Here is a 21,431-nt window from a genome sequence, read left to right on the forward strand (position 1 = left end):
AATTGCTGTAATGAAGGGAATGGAGTGTTGCCAAACTAGCAGTCATTGTGCATACATTTGATACACAGCTATTCCAATGCCTGCACAAAAGGCCTTATGTTAAAGCAGAGTATTGTATCTCTAAATTGCTGCACCACAGACATTCTAAACACAGACCAAGCTTATACAGTGGGACACAATCGTGAAGAAAAGTGTAAACAGATCTCACAGTAAAGACTGGCCACATCATTAGTTGACAGGTTGCCTTAAAATGAGAGCAGAAGTCTTTTTCAAACGATAAAATAAGCAGCAATAAAATATACAACTTTTTCTTTTTTTAATTTAGTTTTAAATATACTCATTAATTTATATTTTTTTCATGAGGGAATCAACTTGAATCTAACATGTAAGCTAAATGAGCAGGGACCGCAACCCCCTCTGTTGATGTGCATCTAACTCATCTGGTTTCAAATACGTGTCTGTCAGTCTACCTATTGTACAGCGCTGCGGAATATGTTAGCGCTTTATAGATAATAATAATTATACAAATGATAATGTATGTGAGCATGGAAGTCTGTGCACGTTACCTAGGACTTGTTCAGCATTATCACGGCAGCTACAATGGGCGAACTAGACAATGACCCAAAATACACCTCAGAGTTGTGCTAGGTTAATGGACATTGTCTATAAACTTTCACATCATACAAGTTCTATGGAGTTCAAATATAGTGACTGAGACACCTTCCACCCTTGTTTTAGTTTTGAACAATATTCTGCTGCTTAATATGTTTTGTTTTATACATTGTATTACATTTGAACTCAGACTTTAAATGGGACCAGTGACCTACCATACTTTGCAATGTTTAATTATCCCCTATATTCAAAATATATTTGAGATATAACAAATGACATTTAATGTAGAAATCAACAGCTCATTATTCTGGAACAGGGCACCTCTATCTTGGCTAACTGTTAATCATTGTTATCATTGCTGTCATTTGCAGAGAGAAAGCATACAGATAAGATCAGTAAGGAAACAATGTTTCTAGTTGTGGTCCTCATTTGCAATTTGTGCCCTGAATGTGCCTGGGATGAACTGGAGTGTATATAACAGTGTACTTTGCAGTTAAGAGTCAGTTTCCCTTGAATTCTTATCTCCAACTCTAATCTGGAGCAGAGCATGACATATCTATCACTAAAGGATTACATGACTCTCTTCCCAGTAGTATTTAACAATGCTAATGTATCATATTCTGGTGTATATCGTGTATCAGCTGTATATCTGTGCAACACATAGGTGTGTGTACACAGCATTGGGATATATACATGTTTTTCAATAAAAATTATATTTTTAAAATGCAATAAATTTCTATTCATCACAAATGCTAAAACATAGCTAAAACTGTTTTTAGTTTATATATATATATTACCAACTGAGCACTTATGCAACACAATACTTATACAAACTTTGCTCATGAGGCAGCCATGTCTCAAGTAAGGGAAGAGAGTGATCCTTCTTACTTGTGCATGCGCACACCACATGTTTGACAAAACTGTTATAAGCAACTCATGATTGAATTCCAGCTGTTTCACAGAAAGTCAGGAGGTGGCCCTACACGCAGATTTAAAAAATTATTTTTCATTAATAATTTAAGACTGCAGAAACAGGATCCTTGCACCATGAACATTTAAAAAAGCGGAAGGTGTTCTGGTGCTTTGACTGTTTTTTTTTTTTATATTACAAACTAGAACAGAGCCACAAACTGTATGAATAGGGATAATCTATATTGTACCATGAATAAGGCCAAGCAATATAAATCAGTACACTGGCCTTTAACAGTGTTTTATATTCACACAATAACTAACATTGTAAACCTCAAGGACAGAAGATAAAGTTAATGTAATCAAGCAATGTGGAATAAACACTTTTCTGCAATGCTAGATTTGTCTACAGCAGACAAAGCTTGTGCTTTTGTTTAGTCATGGTGCTTTCTGTAAAATCACTAACCATAAATTCCTTGTGTTTGGATTTCTGCTATATGGGACTATGGTATTGCTGGTCAGCGCGTTAGCATGGTTAGCATACATTAAAGGAACACTATAGTGTTAGGAATACAAAACTCTGTGAATACAAAAACCCGTGCACCTTCACTGCCACAACAAAGGGTTAAAAAGATAACATACAAATGGATGTGATAGTTGGCGCTTAATGTGAATGAATACGTCTTGTTTAATAACAGTAGCTAAAAACACTCTGTATCACACAATAAAATCACAAATATAAAAAACTCAGTGTTTAGGTAATAAACCCCACCAAAAAAACACAAAGTGCGAGTGCGGTGCTAAAAATAGGAAATAACTTACCTCTTAGTATATACACTGGGGCAGCATGTAAACATTTAAGGAAATAAACAAAGACAAATAATAGTGCAACTCGGTAATAGAATATTGATCTAGAAAAGTGAGTAATTAAATCTCTCATTTGGATGAGCCATTTATAGGTATAATGGCTCTAAACATATTAGATTCTGAGCCTTTAAAGCAGGGGCCCCCCAGATGTTGCTGAACTACAACTCCAATGCTTCTTTGAATTACATAGATAGCTAGAGAATCATGGGAGATGTAGTTCAGCAACATTTGGGTGGCTGGAGTTTGAGGACCCCTGCTTTAAAGGTATTCTATAGTCTAAGCAATACACATCTGTACTCCTTACACTATAGTTCCCTTTGGTCCTCCCTCCATCACCCTCCCTTCCCTACCCTTTCTGAACTCACCTTATCTCCCTTGGTGCTGGGTTGGCGCTCTACCTCCTTCAATGTCATGTGATGGGGGGGACTAATGTGCATGGTTGACGAGCGCTGGAGTGTCCTCATGCAGAGTTTGAGGTCGCCTAGCAAGTAGGAAGTGCTTCTAGTGGCTGCCTGATTCACAGCCACTACAGGCCACTACAGGCAGTCTTAGTTCTGCAATGTAATTATAGCAGTTTCTTATTTACATTGCAGGACTAAGGGAGACTGGGACAGTGCATCCCAACCACTTCAATGAGTTCAAGTGGTCAGGGTGCCTATAGTGTCCCTTTAAGGCGGCAGCACCACCTTCTTGCGTAGTAGTAAGCAGTGGCGGATCCAGAGCCTGATCTCGGGAGGGGCACTTGTAGATTATTTAAAGAAATAATCCAGGCACAATAACCACTACAGCTCAGTGTAGTAGTTATGGCGCCCGTAGTGCCAGGATCCCATCCCAGAGTAAGTAGTCAAACCGTTTAAGAACAGTTTGACAACTTACCTGGGGTCTGCTGGGATATAGGGCATAGAATCAGTGGTATGTGTTAGGGGTGAAGTGTGTGTGAAAGGTGCAGTGTGTGTGTGTGTGAGTGGTGAAGTGTGTGTGCGAGTGCGTGAGGGCGGCAGTGTATGTCAGGGTTGCAGTGTGTGTTAGGGGGCAGTGTATGTATGGGGCACTATGTGTGTGTGTGTGTGTTTGTGTGAGGGTTGCAGTGTGTGTGAGAGTTGCAGTGTGTGTGTGTTTGGGGCAGTGTGTGTATGGGGGGCAGTGTTTGTGGGGCAGTGTGTGTATGGGGGCAGTGTGTGTATGGGGGCAGTGTGTGTATGGGTGTGCAGTGTGTGTATGGGGGGCAGTGTTTGTGGTGCAGTGTGTGTATGGGGGCAGTGTTTGTGGGGCAGTGTGTGTAGTGTGTGTATGGGGGGGAGTGTTTGTGGGACAGTGTTTGTGGGGCAGTGTGTGTATGGGGCAGTGTTTGTGGGGCAGTGTGTGTAGTGTGTGTATGGGGGCAGTGTGTGTATGGGGTGTAGTGTGTGTATGGGGGCAGTGTATGGTGGGCAGTGTGTGTAGTGTGTGTATGGGGGCAGTGTGTGTATGGGGGCAGTGTTTGTGGGGAAGTGTGTGTATGGGTGGCAGTGTGTGTATGGGGGCAGTGTGTGTAGTGTGTGTATGGGGGGCAGTGTTTGTGGGGCAGTGTGTGTAGTGTGTGTATGGGGTAGTGTGTGTATGGGGGGCAGTGTTTGTGGGGCAGTGTGTGTATGGGGGCAGTGTTTGTGGGGCAGTGTCTGTATGGGGCAGTGTTTGTAGGGCAGTGTGTGTATGGGGGCAGTGTTTGTGAGGCAGTGTGTGTAGTGTGTGTATGTGGGGCAGTGTTTGTGCGGCAGTGTGTGTATGGGGGCAGTGTTTGTGGGGCAGATTGTGTATGGGGACAGTGTGTGTATGGGGGCAGTGTTTGTGGGCCAGTGTGTGCAGTGTGTGTATGGGGGGCAGTGTCTGTGGGGCAGTGTGTGTATGGGGGGGAAGGAGGGTAGGGAGGCTTTAAAAAAATAATTAATTTAATGAAATGCCACACCTGTGAGGTGGATGGATTATCTCGGCAAAGATAAGTGCTCACTAACACAGATTTAGACAGATTTGTGAACAATATTTGAGAGAAATAGGCTTTTTGTGTACATAGAAAAAGTCTTAGATCTTTGAGTTCAGCTCATGAAAAATGGGGGCAAAAACAAGTGTTGCATTTATAATTTTTTCTTAGTGTAAATTGGTCCGTTGCTTCTCCCAGGTTGTCTCTTTTAAAGGAATTTTAAAAACTCTCCCAACCAATCAGGGCACTCCTTAGGGGGGCGGGAATGTTCCTTGTTAGTATTTTGTAAGTGGCATGCCATGTCTCCATTCGACACATCACCTCCGATAACCTGTGTGGACGAACGTATGTCGATAGTTACAAACCCTTTCCTCACTTACCTGGGTCCATCTCTGCCTCCTCCGTCACCACAAGAGAGAACCTAATGCACATGAGCGGCAAGCGCCGTGCATGCATTAGGTCTTCCCCAAAGTAAAGTATTGAATCAATCATTTAATATGGGGATTTAGAAGACGCTTGATGTCCTCATGCAAGGACATAAGGAAGCGCCTCTAGTGGTTTGACATCCACTAGAGGAGGTCTTAACCTTGCAATGTAGACATAGCAATTTTTTTTAAAACTGCAGGGTTAAGGGGACAGGGACAGTGTAGCCAGATAACTTCAATTAGATGAAGTGGTCTGGGTTCGTATAGTGTCTCTTTCATTATATTATTATTATTATTATTGCCATTTATATAGCGCCAACAGATTCCGTAGCGCTTTACAATATTATATCATCTATTGACTACATGTAGACTGCAAAGACAGGCTTATACTGCAATTAAAATATTTGACCTATAAGAGACAAACAAGACAAGTAACCATGAATCCTTTCCAAGATTTTGGCCGAGATATGCAAAAACAAAAGTACACATAATCATAGCCTGTACTTTGTGTTTCTTCAAAATAGAACCACGTTCTTCAGTGGTTGACTTAATGAAACATTGGGATGATGCTGAATTTCCACAAATTCCTAACTTGTGAAATAATAGGTAAGGCCATCTGGACTTTTTTGAAAAGTAAGGGGTTTATTTTCTAAACAGCTTGTTGTGGTGATGAACCACAAGCAGAAATGGGATACGGCTGTACAGTCTATGGAGGGAACATACAAAGAAAAAAACAATAGTGTGATACAGTATATACAGTGAATAGTGCGCTTAAATGGATGCACTCACGAGATAGTAGAGATAAACGAGCATTCAAGATGCCTCCCCAGAAGATATGGGGGGATACTGGTATCCTTTGCAAATGTCGAGCAGCCAATGGGACACAGGACTCCAGGTGAGTAGTAGTAGAAAATATTCGTAATTTTTATTCTCTTTAAAAGGTGGAACAACACCATAAAGATAAAATATAAAAGTGCAGCAATAGGTCCAAAATAGGGACCTATTGCTGCACTTTTATATTTTATCTTTATGGTGTTGTTCGACCTTTTAAAGAGAATAAAAATTACGAATATTTTCTACTACTACTCACCTGGAGTCCTGTGTCCCATTGGCTGCTCGACATTTGCAAAGGATACCAGTATCCCCCCATATCTTCTGGGGAGGCATCTTGAATGCTCGTTTATCTCTACTATCTCGTGAGTGCATCCATTTAAGCGCACTATTCACTGTATATACTGTATCACACTATTGTTTTTTTCTTTGTATGTTCCCTCCATAGACTGTACAGCCGTATCCCATTTCTGCTTGTGGTTCTATACATATATTACGATCGTTTAGGGTGGATAACGATCTTGGGAGGCTACAGATTGATTGGAAGTTAAGTAATTTATATGATATTTAACACTTAACAACGGTGTTGTTTTGTTTTGTTGTTGTGGTGATGAGACTACTGACTTTAAGCCAATAATTAAGCAGCCAAAAATATCCATACCAGTGATCATGGTTCAGCTATCTTGTTTTAAATTTTAAATATTGATTGTCAGCTTACAACAAATCACAAATCATATAGTAAATCTCAGCTTTATATTATGTCATTCAAGTCAATCTCCTTAACTTGCTGCACACACAGAGCTTAAAGCATTGTGCTCAATAGGACAGAGAAACGTGCAATGTGTTTGTGCGCTAACAGCATAACTCGGCAAGTGAAGCAAACTAATCTGAATAATGTAACTGAGATAACACCTACAGAGCAGGATTATCTATTAAATGACCAAGGGGGCCAGTGGGCTCTTGTCTGTGCCTATAGCTTCAGCTCTGAGGGCGCCCTTAGGTATAGAAAACTTTAAATGGATACTATAGTCACCAGAACAACTACAGCTTATTGTATTTGTTCTGGTGAGTATAATCAGTCCCTTTACGCTTTTTGCAGTAAACACTGTCTTTTCAGAGAAAATGCAGTGTTTACATTACAGCCTAGGGATACCTCCACTGGCCAGTCCTCAGATGGCTACTAGAGGTGCTTCCTGGGCCAGTAGTGTCTCCACCCTCTGCATGCAGACACTGAACTTTCCTCACAGAGATGCATTGATTCAATTCATCTAGAAAAAATGCTGATTGGTCAGGGCTGTGTTTGACTTGTGCTGGCTCTGCCCCTGATCTCCCTCTATGATGTAATTGCTGCTGCGGGTTGCTAAACTCCAGTGCAGATTTCGGTTCATAAGTGGTAGGAGGAAATGATCTGAGATAACTTCCTCTAAGTACTGCAATATGTAAATTGAGAATTGTCCCTCGCCACCTGCAATTACTGCTCGGTTTGCACTTGCAGATATCTGAAGTGCCACTGGGATTCTGATAGGCCAGAGCTCATTTGTCTCTGGCAGCCTCCATATACTAATACCCAGTCCTCCATCAATACTAATTCCCAGCCCCCCGCCCCCCCTACTAAATCCCAGCACCCCCCTCTAGCCAACAAGCAGACTCCACTCACATTGTTGCTGCCAGTATGCGATTCCAGAGTCCCGCCTCTGGTATACCCCAAATGGCGCGGTCTGCACCCTGTGCCAAAGCGGATCCTCTGGCTACTTCTTGAAATCCTGTGAAGGTGGAGCACGTCAACGTCACGTCAGAATGTGACGTTGCGTTGCCTGCCTCCATGCACCTCCAGGTTCTCCACTGTCCAGCCGCAGCCATTGCAACTGACAGACACACACACTCACTGACAGACACACAGACACACACACACACACAGTGACATACACACACTCACTGGCACACACATACTCACTGACAGACACACACACACTCACTCACTGACACACACTCACTCACTCACAGACAGACAGACACACACACACTGACAGACAGACACACACTCACAGACACACACTCACTGACAGACAGACAGACACTCACTCACGAACACACACACACTCACTGACAGACACACACACACACATTTCCACATTGTAGCTCACACTCACATTATTTTATGTATTGCTCCCTACCTTTGAGAGCTGTTGTAGGGATCTTGTATCTTGAGATCTCAGTCTTCCTGCTCCTCACTGTTCCCTCATGCGTGCTGTTTAGTGATGCCGGGTGCCGGAATATGACATCATATTCCGGCACCCGGCATCACTACAGAGGAGCAGTGAGGAGGAAGACTGAGCTCCTCTTGCAACCTCTCAGATTCCCGGCCGGGTAAATTTTAGCAGAGTAGGCACCTGCAATGTGGAGAGAGCAGGTGCCTACTCTGCTTTAACACTAAGCATGTTTCAAACTCACGGATCGCTGGGCGAGTTTGACATGCTTGCCTTACACACAAACACACACTGCTTTCTATCCCTTACACACAAACACACTGCATCCCCTATACTCACACACCACATCCCATACACAAACTGGTATTCCTATACACTACATTCCATAAGAACACACACACACATTACATCCTCTATAATAACACATAATATATCCCCTACACACATACACTCCACTCCCTGTGAGCGAACTCATGTGTGGGCCATGTAGGTGGACTTATGGGCAGGCCTTGTAGGCATACTTACGGTCAGGCCCTATGGGTCAAAAAATGTAGCTACTTCCTGTTCATTGATTTTTGTGAGTACTGTTACAAGAGAGCCAGAGAGCCTGTTCTACACTAGACCAGTGGAGCCAGACTGCGGCCTGAGCCCATCATCAACCTCTTGTCCTCATCTGGATGTAAGTAGGCAATCCAGTATATTTTTTGTGGCACTAATCTCTAATTTACCTCACATTAAAGGGACACTATAGTCACCAGAACCACTACAGCTTAATGTGGTGGTTCTGGTGTCTATAGCCTGTGTCTGCAGGCTTTTTAATGTAAACACACTGCCTTTTCAGAGAAAAGACACTGTGTGCAGCACTGGCGTTAGCTCATATGGCAGATCGTTTGGGTTGGGCATTGTGATGTCACATGGTGGGCACTGGGCAGAGCATATGGGGGGCAGCAAATTCTTGTTTGCCTAGCATTGCAAAAATCCTTGCTCCTTGAATGGACGTGAAACCTGCTAAAAAAAAAACTATAAAAGAAAAAAAATAACTTACTGTACCCAAACTGACAATCCATTCACACCACGCTGCACACTTTCAACACATTTTGCATTAACCTCTCCTAGCTCTGAAGTTTAGAAGGGCTCAACTCAACCTTTCACAGGTTGCTTAGCAGAACACAAGAAATATATTTTTCAGTTGACTAATCTCCATATTGTAGAACCACTCAAATCAACTTAGGGTCTAAACAAAAGATCCCTGTGCATGCAGAGCTGTATTCTTTAATTTTCTTAAAGCCCTGTTCCCTACAGTTAAAAATTGGTTCTCACTTTTGAGTTAGTGACAGTTCCACATTCTCCCATCCCAGTGAAGTGTATACAGAGTGACAAATTCATATGATGTAAGCATAAAACACACTTACCTCCGGCAGCATATCTGCTACCGTTATCAACACTCATCTATGGGTATTTCCATAATGCTATGCACATTAAAGGACCACTCTAGTGCCTTTAGGGGAAAGTGTTTAAAACTTACCTTTTTCCAGCAGTGGGCGGAGAGCTCTCCTCCTCCGATCCTCCTCTTCTCCTCCCCGTCGGCTGAATGCACACGCGCGGCACGAGCTGCGCGCGCATTCAGCCGGTCACATAGGAAAGCATTCATAATGCTTTCCTATGGACGCTTGCATGCTCTCACTGTGAAAATCACAGTGAGAATCACGCAAGTGCCTCTAGCGGCTGTCAATGAGACAGCCACTAGAGGAAATAGGGGAAGGCTTAACCCATTCACAAACATAGTAGTTTCTCTGAAACTGCTATGTTTATGAAAAAATGGGTTAACCCTAGAAGGACCTGGCACCCAGACCACTTCATTAAGCTGAAGTGGTCTGGGTGCCTAGAGTGGTCCTTTAATATGATGCCATGCCTAGATATGGGAGTTTACAGCATTATGGGATTTCACTGATTGTATACCAGGTACCAATAATAGCTGAGTTTTGTGTGTAAATCTGTGTATGAGTGCCAGTGTAAGCAATCAGTATGTGTCTATGTATGCATGTTGTTGCGTCTTTAACTAAGTTAGTCTACATATGCTTTTTAAAGTGTATAAATGATTGTTAATGTGTGTCTATGATTGTGAGTTAATGTGTGTCTATGTATATATGTTTGTGTGTGTCTCTGTTTATGTTGCTAATTTGGTAGGAGTATGTGGCAGATTATATACATGTTAGTGACTAATTATGTATGTATTTATTATGCAAATGGAGAACTATGTATGTATGTCTATTTGTGCGAATAGAGTTATATGGTGGAAAACCACAACTTTTCCTCACGCAGAGTTCAGCAAATGGTAAGGTTGACCCTGAATCTGAGGATATGTAAGCAGGACAGGGAAGATTTCTGAAATTGTAAATCTAAAATATTTCCACTTATTTTTAAACAGGACACAAATCATTGTCTGCATTGCAAGAAACCTTTTCAAAATAACAAAATAAACAAAACCAAATTTAAAAAAGTAAGCTCAGTTTTATACTGCCACTCAATAAACAATTATGCAATATAACTAAGCCACAAATATTCATACAAACCTACTATTTGTCCACACATATGTGGTAGTATACCCATGTAATATTGGGGAATATGTAAGTTACCTTATAGTTTTATAACTGAAACTTTATGAGGGGTCAGGTGTTCTGCCAAACCCGCAGCCCCCAGTTTTATCTCCCAACAGACAGAATCCTGCCTTCTGCATTGTATACACTGTGTGATTAATAGTCTGTGCTCTGATAACCTGTCTAGTCTCTCTCTCTCTCTCTCCACACTCCACTGCATACAATGCCCAAATGCCTTTATACTCCACATTCCACATTGAATTCCCAGGATATGAACTTGTCTTGGCACTGTTATTCAGATCAAACGGTTATTTAGATCAAATGATGTTTTGTTTGAATTTTAGATTGTCACAAAGGTAAGCAATCAAAGCTCACTCCTCTGGCATTTAAAAAACTAAAATCAATACATTAGTTCTGTAGTATGTCTGTATTATACATTAACAGTATCATTGAAATCTCTATTCAACTGTTCAGCACTCTGCAGTTTTTTAAATCATCTTTTGTATTGTTTGCCTTTGACTTATTAGATATTATTCCATCCATTCATTCTTTTTTTTTTTTTTTTTTTTTTTAAACAAACCCTTGCAGCCAAGCCAGTATGTCCCTCCTGTCCCCTGATGCAGCCCCCTTGGGTACATACCTTTACATGACAGCAGAAGCACACAGGGGTACAGCACCAGGAGCAGCATAGCCACAGAGAATTGAAGTACCACTGGGGGCACCGGCAAGCACTGGCTCCACTGAGTTCCCAGCTTCACTTTAGGATGGGCTGTGGATGGAGCGCAGCTGTCCCCCTTGTGGGGGCGTGAAGGGGGGAGGCGGGGAGGAAAGAAAAGCCCAGGATAGAAAGAGAGAGACAAGAAACAAAGATCACAAAGGGAGGGAAGAACCCCACTCTGCTGCTCCTGACAGTCTCCAGACATTCAGTCAGCATGCACACCGCAATAACTGCTGTATGTGAACTATGTGTGGGGTTGACCTACTTAAAATTCATATAGAGCCAATAAATTACCACCTAGCCGGCTTGATGTGGGACAGTAAGGAAAGCTAGGATTTTTTTAATGCAAACTTTTATAAAGATATTGTTTCCAACAAAAACCCCCTAACAGGGTTTCCTATATATCTTTGTCATACGGTTTTTTTTGTTTTTTTTTGCTTTGTTTTTTCGAAAAATGCAACAGGGGTTTATTCACTGAACTGTGCATTATACTGATTTGTAATTTGAATTATAACCTAAGAATTGCATTAACAGACAAATCTCTGATTCCGCTGTCTTGCCATTTTGGCTAATTTGGCTTAATATTTACAAGTCCGTTTTCAACTTACTGTAACTTATCCTTAACACTCACTAAAATGGAACTGTGGAGAATTGCACTTTTTTTTCTTGTATATATCCTGCAATTCTGGGTTTAGTAAATAAATCCCAACGGTGCAAGCAGAAATATATGCTGACCCGACAATGACAGATGCAGGGTTATTCTCTAACTTCTGAATTTGCCACATTAGATGCTAGACTTGTGCACTGTGAGAACATTCGGGACACCTGAATTTCGTCTGAATGTTGGCTAGGCTCAGCAGAATTTCTACACTGAACCACAAGAACAAAAAGGGTGTGAAAATGGGGCAATCAGTGTTCTGCGTCCCCCAAGGCTCTGTCCTTGGTCCCCTTCTATTTTCTCTTTATACCGCCTCTCTTGGCAAACTTATTATCTGATTTGGACTCCAATACCACCTGTACGCTGATGACAATCTCCTCCCTCGACCTCTCACCTGCCGTTCTGCAACATGTCATTGCTTGCATTTCCTCCATCTCTGATTGAATGTCTCTAAAACTGAACTTCTTGTCTTTCCTCCTACCAATAATGATACTCCTCTCTCGCTCTCCCTTGAAATTGGTGGTACCCACATCAGCCCACCCTTGCAAGCATCCTTGCAAGTGTTATATTTGATTCAGGCCTTACCTGGCCTCACATCCAGTCTGTTACCAAATTCTGTAAATTAAGCTTAAAAACATTGCCCGCATTGGCCCTCTTCTTATGCAAGATGTTACTAAGGAGCTTGTTCATGCTCTAGTAATCTCTTGCATGGATTATTGTAACTTTCTCCTAATTGGTCTTCCCGGAAGTCGCATTGCCCCGCTACAGTCTGTAATGAATGCTGCAGCCAGACTGATTTTCCTCTCCTGTCGCTCTTCTAACACCTCTCCCCTCTGTAAGTCCTTACATTGGCTTCCTGTATGCTATAGGAGTCAATTCAAAGTACTAAGCCACACCTATAAAGCACTGAACAAGTCTAGCCCCTCTTATATCTCTTCACTGAACCGTAGGTACGCCCCTTCACGGTCTCTCCGCTCTGCACATGACCTTCTCCTTTCTGCTGCTCGCACCCATACGACCAACTCACTCTTGCAGGGCTTCTCGGGGGTGGCTCCTTTCCTTTGGAATAGCCTGTCTACGACCATCAAGCTCTCCCCTAGTCTTCAATCGTTTAAAAAGTGCCTCAAAACCCATCTCTTTAGGAAAACTTACAGCCTCCCAGAGTAACCTCTACCTCACATACCTGTCCCTTGCTCTCTCCTAAAGGGCAGCACTCTATTCTCTCCTCCAGCTCTGCTTAACTCCACCTTGTTTGATTGCTACCTCCTGTCCTGTTGTTTTATACTCCACCTCCTATAGACTGTAATCTCGTTTGAGCAGGGCCCTCTTCAACCTATTGTTCCTGTAAGTTTTTGTAATTGTCTCATTTATTGTTAAATCTTTCCCCCTGATAATGTAAAGTGCTACGGAATCTGTTGGCGCTATATAAATACCAGTAATAATAATAATAATTCTGCTAAATATTTACACAATATCATATGTATACATCTTGCAATCCAGTACTGCACCACAATATTAATCCAATTTGAACCATGAAGGCATCTGTGCCAAATAGTGAATAAAGGTAGCAAAGACCTTTCTAAAGCCTATGCACTAGACATGTGCAATTAGTTCCGTTCCGAATGTAAATTCGGATGAATTTCGGTAATTCCTAAACCTATCCACCACAACCACTTACACATCTAGGGTTAGGGGTAGGGTTAGGGTTGGGGTCAGGGTCATATTAAGAGCCCAATGGGCCTGGTGCTGACAATTATGATGGGGCCTAATTACAGAATTGTCACGGCCCCCGGCTCGCCGCGAGGTGCCAACGAACTGAGCTTACCTGCTCAGCGGCGAGTCGGGAGCCGCTCTGCCGGGTTCTCCTGGCTGCCTGCCCGGGTTCAAGATGGTGCCGTACACGCGGTCGCAGCCAGATATAGCTCTGCCCCCCAGGGTCACACACACACACGTTCTGCAGTCAGAGGCCAGAGGGATATTTAACCTAGGTTATTGCCCTGTCGTGGTTTTCGTTCCTGGTTCCTGAATCCTGAGAGTGCGTTTTCTTGTCCTGTTTTTGATATTCCCAGTATTTTGACCTTGACTATTCTGATTCTGGGCTTCCCTGACTTGGCTTGTTTTATTTATTTATTTATTATTGCCATTTATATAGCGCCAACAGATTCCGTAGCGCTTTACAATATTATGAGAGGGGGATTTAACTATAAATAGGACAATTACAAATAAACTAACGGGAACAATAGGTTGAAGAGGACCCTGCTCAAACGAGCTTACATTCTATAGGAGGTGGGGTGTAAAACACATTAGGACAGGAATTTACAATCAAATAAGGTGGGCTGCCCTTTAGGAGAGGGCAAGAGACAGGTATGTGAGGTAGGGGTTAGTCTTGGAGGCCATAAGCTTTCCTAAAGAGATGGGTTTTAAGGCACTTCTTAAAAGATGCAAGACTAGGGGAGAGTCTGATGGCGGTAGGCAGGCTATTCCATAGGAAGGGAGCTGCCCGTGAGAAGTCCTGCAAGCGCGAGTTGGCCGTACGAGTGCGGACAACGGACAGGAGGTGGTCACGGGCAGAACGGAGAGACCGAGAAGGGACATACCTATGGATCTGTGAGGAGATATAAGAGGGGCTAGAGTTGTTCAGTGCTTTATAGGTGTGAGTTAGTACCTTGAATTGACTCCTATAGCATACAGGAAGCCAATGTAAGGACTGGCAGAGGGGTGAGGGGTGAGAGAAACGACTAGAGAGGAAAATCAATCTAGCAGCAGCATTCATTACGGACTGTAAGGGTGCAGTACGGCTATTGGGGAGACCAATCAGGAGAGGGTTACAATAATCCATGCGGGAAATTACTAGAGCATGGACAAGCTCCTTGGTAGTATCTGGTGCAAGAAAGGGGCGGATGCGGGCTATGTTTTTAAGATGGAATCTACAGGATTTGGCAACATGCTGGATGTGAGGCTCAAAGGTGAGACCAGAGTCAAGTATGACGCCAAGACAGCGCGCTTGCAAGGATGGACTGATGTTGGTACCACAAACTTGGAGGGAGAGCGAAAGAGGAGGATCAGTATTAGGAGGAGGAAAGACAAGGAGCTCAGTTTTTGAGAGATTGAGTTTCAGAAAGCGGGAGGACATCCAGTCAGAGATGGAAGAAAGGCAAGCAGTGACACGTTGCAGGACGGCAGGGGAGAGGTCCGGGGAGGAGAGATATAGCTGGGTGTCATCAGCGTACAGGTGGTAGTGAAATCCAAAAGAGGTAATAAGTTTGCCAAGAGAGGCAGTATAAAGAGAAAATAGAAGGGGACCAAGGACGGAGCCTTGGGGAACTCCAACTGAGACAGGGCAAGGGGAGGAGGTATCATTAGAAAAGGAGACACTGAATGAGCGTTGGGAGAGATAAGAGGAAAACCATGAGAGGACAGAGTCACAGAGACCAAGCGATTGAAGAGTTTGAAGAAGGAGAGCATGATCAACGGTGTCAAAGGCCGCTGAGAGGTCAAGAAGAATTAGTATGGAGTAGTGGCCTTTGGATTTATCTGCGATTAGGTCGTTAGTAACTTTGATAAGGGCAGTCTCTGTAGAGTGGAGAGGGCGGAAGCCAGATTGAAGAGGGTCAAGGAGAGAGTTGGAATTGAGGAAATGAGACACACGGGTAAAGACAAGTCTTTCCAGAAGCTTTGAGGAAAAAGGGAGCAGGGATATGGGACGGTAGTTAGAGGGGGTGGATGGGTCGAGGGATGGTTTTTTTAGTATAGGTACTACAGTGGCATGTTTAAGGTCAGCAGGGACGATGCCAGAGGAGAGCGAGCAGTTGAAGATGTGTGTTAGAGAAGGCACGAGACAAGTGGAGAGAGATCTAATAAGGTGAGATGGGACAGGATCGAGCGGGCAAGTGGTGGGGCGAGAGGAGCAAAGAAGAGCAGCCACCTCTTGGTCAGTAGCTGGGGAGAATGTCTGAAGGGTAGGAAAGGCATGATCTATGTGTGATTGAGAAACAGAAAGGCAAGGAGGGGATAATTCTTTCCTTAGCTGTTCAATCTTGTTAGTGAAGTAACATGCGAAGTTATCAGCAGTAAGGTTAGTTTTGGGGGTGGCCACAGCAGGGCGAAGAAGAGAATTAAAGGTGTGAAAGAGACGCCTGGGGTTGCGGGAACATGAACTAATGAGAGTGGAAAAATAGGATTGTTTGGCAAGGGCAAGGGCTGCACTGTATGAACACAATATGAATCTATAATGGAGAAAGTCTGATTGTGTACGAGACTTCCTCCAGGAGCGTTCAGCACAACGGGAGCATCTTTGCAGGTAGCGCGTTGATTTAGTATGCCATGGTTGGGGGCGGGTCCTCCTCGAGGTGCTTGTTTGGAGTGGCGCTGCAGTGTTCAAGGCAGATGTAAGAGTAGAGTTATATATGGAGATGGCCTGTGAAGGACAGGAGAGGGAAGGGATGGACAGCAGTTGTGAATCAATGTCAGCTGACAACTGTTGGAGATCAAGAGAATTAAGGTCCCTCCTGAGTTGAGGGGGGTTAGGCTGAGGTTTTTGGGTGAGGGGGTATGTGAGAGCAAATGATAAGAGGTGGTGGATATGGAGTGTTGCAGATATTAGATACTGTACATGCATAAGTGAAGATTAGGTCAAGGGTATTGCCAGCTACATGGGTGGGAGAATCTGCCCACTGCGATAGCCCGAGGGAGGAAGTCATTGAAAGTAGTTTAGTGGCTGCAGAGGTCAAAGGTGGGTTTATAGGAATATTGAAGTCCCCGAGAATTAGGGATGGAATGTTAGAAGAGAGGAAATAGGGTAGCCAGGCAGCAAAGTGGTCAAGGAAGAGAAGAGGGGAACCAGGGGGGCGGTAAATAACAGCAATGTTAGCAGAGAAGGGTTTGAAAAGGCGAATTGAGTGTATTTCAAATGATGGGAAAGAGAGAGAAGGGGGGGTGGGAAGAGGTTTAAAAGAGCAGTGAGGGGAGAGGAGAAACCCAACACCACCACCTTTACATTCAGAGTTTCTTGGGTTGTGGGTAAGTTGGAGACCACCGAAGGACAAAGATGCAGGGGTGGCAGTGTCAGAGGGGGAGAGCCAGGTTTCTGTTATGGCTAGTAAATCTATAGAACGAGAGATGAAGAAGTCATGGACAGCAGTGGATTTAGTTATATTGCAAACAGAGCGTGCGTTCCAGAGGGCAGTATTGAAGGAGGATTTAGAGGAACATGAGATGGGTATGAGATTAGTGTGGATCCTTGGGTTAGTATGTGCTGAGTTTGTTGCGAGGGGGCCGGGGTTAGGAGAGACATCACCAGCAGCTAGGAGCAGAAGGATAGAAAGGAAGTGAAGGTGGGACTAGGATTTGAAAGTTTTGTAGGAGGGTATGTTTGTAGAGGATTTGGGAGGAGTTGGTGGAGATAGGCTGGAAAGGTATGTGTAGAGTGCATGGGATGAATAGAGAGGGGAGGGGAGTAAGGTGGAAGTAATAATTATGGTGTTGCTAGGGACAGGTGAGTGAAAGGATAGGGATATTTTAGTGATGAGAGAAGTTAGTGTTAAAGTGAAAAATAGAAGGGAGAACATTAGAAAAAGTGTATTATATAGATATGTAGATCATATATACAAACACACAAATATCAATGAGTGATTAAACCAATGTAAGGATGCAGTGTGTTAAATAAATTCAGGTGAGGAGAGGTTTAGTGATTTGATTGGTGTGTTAAGGAAACCAGCTGATGTGCACTATCTATAAGTAAGTTGTCGACCATGGGGTGGGTGGGCAATCTTCCGGAGATGATACCTCTGCTCTGAAGATTCAGCAGGACTTGGTTGCTTGGGAGTGCTGGGTGTTAATGCTGTTTTAAGGGGCCCAGTCTGAAATATAAGGTCTGAGGTTAGAAAAAAAAAAAATAAATAAAACACACTATTATGGGTGGGGAGACATGGGGCTATTGAGGTAATTAATTAGAGATGAAAAACTAAAAGGAGATAACATTTGGGATAAAAAGATAGGAAGGATCAGATAGGTGAAAGTCATAAACCATGAACATAAATTTACAAGATTATCAGTGAGTAGTAACACTAGGTAAACAAACAATTAACAAAAAGTCTTAAAGAATGAACATAAAATGACATGATCACAGCAGCTTTAAGCAAAACAAGAACAGAAGATCGGGATGGGAGATATAGGTATCAATTAAGTAGTGATAGTATAGGGAGGGAGATGGAATAGAACACAATTTTAAAATAAGAGTTTAAAGGAAACAGTAATACAGGTATTCTTGAGTAGATCTTCCAGAGATGATACCTCTGCTCTGAAGATTCAGCAGGACTTGGTTGCTTGGGAGTGCTGGGTGTTAATGCTGTTTTAAGGGGCCCAGTCTCTGCTCTGAAGATTTAAATGGTATTGTATATTTCTGGCTCCCTTGACAAGTCTCTGTTTTTAACGTATTAGTCCGGCCATTCTAAGGACTGGTTTACGTTTTATCATTTTCTGTTCTGTCTATGTAGATGTTACATAGTTCTGCGTGCTGGACCACACTAGCAGTCATGACAAGAATCTTATCGACCATAGACACTAAAGCAGTCATACCTCAAGCGTCAAGTATCTAATGGAGATGGTGTTAGAGGGAAACTCAAAGGATGCAGCTTTAAGAAAACACATACTCTATGCTAATCTCTCTCTAATTTATGCTTTAATCTTTCAAGTAAATCCATACCCCCTAACAGCAGTGTCCAGTGAAGCAGGAAGTCAATGGGGACACTGGGAGAAATGGGGACACAGACACTAGGGACACAGAGACATGGAGACACAGACACTGGAAGACATGGGGACACTAGGGACACAGAGACATGAGGATACTGAGACACTAGGGACACTGGCTGGGAGGCATGGAGACAGAGGCATAGACACACTTGGGGACACTGGGAGACATGGGGACATTTGGGGACACAGACACTGAGAGACATGGGACACAGACACTGGGAGACATGGGGACACAGACACTAGAGACACTGGCTGGGATACATAGGGACACTGGGAGACATAGGGACACTGGGAGACATAGGGACACTGGGAGACATAGGGACACTGGGAGACATAGGGACACTGGGAGACATAGGGACACTGAGACACTAGGGGGACTGGCTGGGAGACGTGGACACTGGGAGACATGGGGACACAGACATTTGGGGACACTGGGAGACATGGGGACACTGAGACACTAGGGACACTGAGAGACATGGGGACATAGACACTGAGAGACATGGGGACATAGACACTGGAAGACTAGGGGACATAGACACTGGAAGACTAGGGGACACTGAGACAATAGGGACACTAGCTTGGAGGCATGGGGACACTGTGTTCCATGTGTCTCTGTGTCTCAGTGTGTCTCCCAATGTCCACATGTGTCTCAGCATCCCCATATCTCACAGTGCCCCCTAGTTTTTCAGTGTCCCCATGTGTCCCCTAGTTTCTCAGTGTCCCCATGTCTCCTTGCTGCCTTTCCCCCCATCCTTCACTTACCTGAGCTGTAGGCTGTCTCTATATGCTGGGAGCTGCTGTCTGAACTCTCTGTGCTGTGTAGCTGCTCCCCTGCGGATCAGTGAGTAGAGAGAGGCAGGGAGGGATATGCTGTAATTTCTATCCCTGCCTCTCTCCACACACAGTGACCCCTACTGGTTAGTGCTGGTTTTACAGAGTAATCTCGGTTTATAATGAGAAAAATACCTGCATTTGTATTGCCGGTATTACTGCAAATTACCTCAAATACTGGTAAAATACCAGTCAGATGGCAAACCTAAGAGTAGTATTTTTTTTTAAATGGGCCTATTCCATGGGCCTGGGCCTGGAGCTGCAGCTCCCTCAGCCCCTATGTTAATCCAGCCCTGGTTGGGGTAGTGTTAGGGTTGGGGTTAGGGTAGGGTTAGGGTTGGGGTAGGGTTAGCTTAGTGTTGGGGTAGGTTTAGGGTTGGGTTAAGGTTTGGTTAGGGTTTGGGTAGGGTTGGGGAAGGGTTGGGTTAGGGAGACCTACAGATGTGTAAGTGTCACGTTCACATAGAGTTGGATGGAGCTCAACTGCAGATTTCTGATTAATTAGATGTGAATGTGATAAATTGAGGAAATAAAGAGATGACAGTTCACCAGAGAGTTCACTGATACTGTGTCTTTAATATATTGATTGAAGAAACATAGGTACTGTATCTTTAAATACTTCAGGATTGCTGAGTGGATTCTTAGACTATCTTATACAATAGAATTGCAGCAATAAAATGAAGGAAGGTAATGCAGATTAACTTGCAGAGATTTGATTTAGCTTAATTGATAGAAAACATCTCATCTGGAGACAGAAGGGTTAATGAATAGGAATTACTCCTATAACGATAGGAGAATGTGCGAGCAGGCTGAAGCTTGAGAGCTCGGTAGTCAGGGGAAAAGTTCGTATAACACAGTGAGGTAACTTAGCTTCCAGAGGATTGAAGTTGGTCCCAGAATCCCCTCCGGGGAGGTTCCGTTGGAGAGAGGTCGAGAGGAGTCAAAGTGCTAGCCGTGGTCGAGGGAAGGAGAAGGAGGTTAGTCGAGTACGAGTCCGGCTCGGTACACAAGTAAATTGTAGAGAAGAGTTGCAGCCGGTTTAATTCCACGGTACGCTGTTCATTAATCCAGCGTCTGTTGTCTGGCGCGGTCGCATTATGTAGCGCAATGAGACCGCGTCAGAGAGGGGGTGTGGCTACAGTCCGTCAACCCGGAAGAGACAGGAATTACTGGTAACGGCCATGACAGTAAGTGGTTGTGGTGGCAAGAGAGGGATGCTTACGAATGTCCGAATTGCCGCATTCCTTAACCCCTTAAGGACCAAACTTCTGTAATAAAAGGGAATCATGACGTGTCAGGCACGTCATGTGTCCTTAAGGGGTTAAGTCCCAAATTACCAAAGTCCCAAAATGTTGAAGTCCAGAATTTCCGAAGTGTCAAACCAAACCGAAGTGCCGAAGTGCCGAAGTCCCGAATAGCTGAAGTCCCGAATTGCCGAAGTCCCAAACCGAACCACATTTTTTGCCCATGCACATCCCTACTATCCACACTTTAAATTGTCAGTTAGAGCACTCTGCTTGGCCAGCGGTGGTCATGGAGGCAGCAGTGGAGGAGGTCTCATGGCAGAGAAAGAGGTTTCTAGACTCTCAAAGGCCATGACATTACTGCTGATTGTGGAGGAACACAACCCCTACCCTTCCTCAATTTCTTCTTGGAATTAGGATACATCTTTGATGATTGTGGGTTTGTTTTTCTTGTTCAAATATACTAGTTATATAAATGACTGTGCATTGTGTAAACTAACAACTTTATTCAGCAATAATAGGTGTTTGTGTTGCCAAATGGGTTGGTGCTTGGTGGTTTTATACTGTAATGCACATGGAGAGTGTTTCTTGCACAGCACACACTGGACTAAACACACTCAGAAAAAAAAATGGATTTTTTTTCTCCAAACAGCATCAGTGACAAAATATCAATCTGTTATTTCCCACACAAAGTTGTTTCAAGTAGCAATAAAAGGACTTAATATCCATTCAAAGATTTAGGTTAGGCACCACGTTGCTGGGTCTCCTATTCCATGTGGTACGGACAGGGCCGGCCTTAGGGGTGTGCGAGCTGTGCGGCCGCAC

General features: G+C 43.6%; 1 protein-coding gene across 1 annotated transcript in view; it reads right to left on the reverse strand.

Annotated features, from left to right (window-relative positions):
• The window catches only part of MAMDC2 (MAM domain containing 2), a 106,568-nt gene extending 95,281 nt beyond the window's left edge, over positions 1 to 11,287 (reverse strand). Inside the window, exon 1 of the mRNA XM_063457198.1 lies at positions 11,046 to 11,287. Within this exon, the coding sequence (XP_063313268.1) occupies positions 11,046 to 11,094 (49 nt within the window). The 5' untranslated portion in view covers positions 11,095 to 11,287. The remainder of the gene's footprint in view (positions 1 to 11,045) is intronic.
• Between the last annotated feature and the right edge of the window lie 10,144 nt (positions 11,288 to 21,431).

This window comes from Pelobates fuscus, chromosome 5, assembly GCF_036172605.1.
Source record: "Pelobates fuscus isolate aPelFus1 chromosome 5, aPelFus1.pri, whole genome shotgun sequence".
NCBI classification, from domain to species: Eukaryota; Metazoa; Chordata; class Amphibia; order Anura; family Pelobatidae; genus Pelobates; species Pelobates fuscus.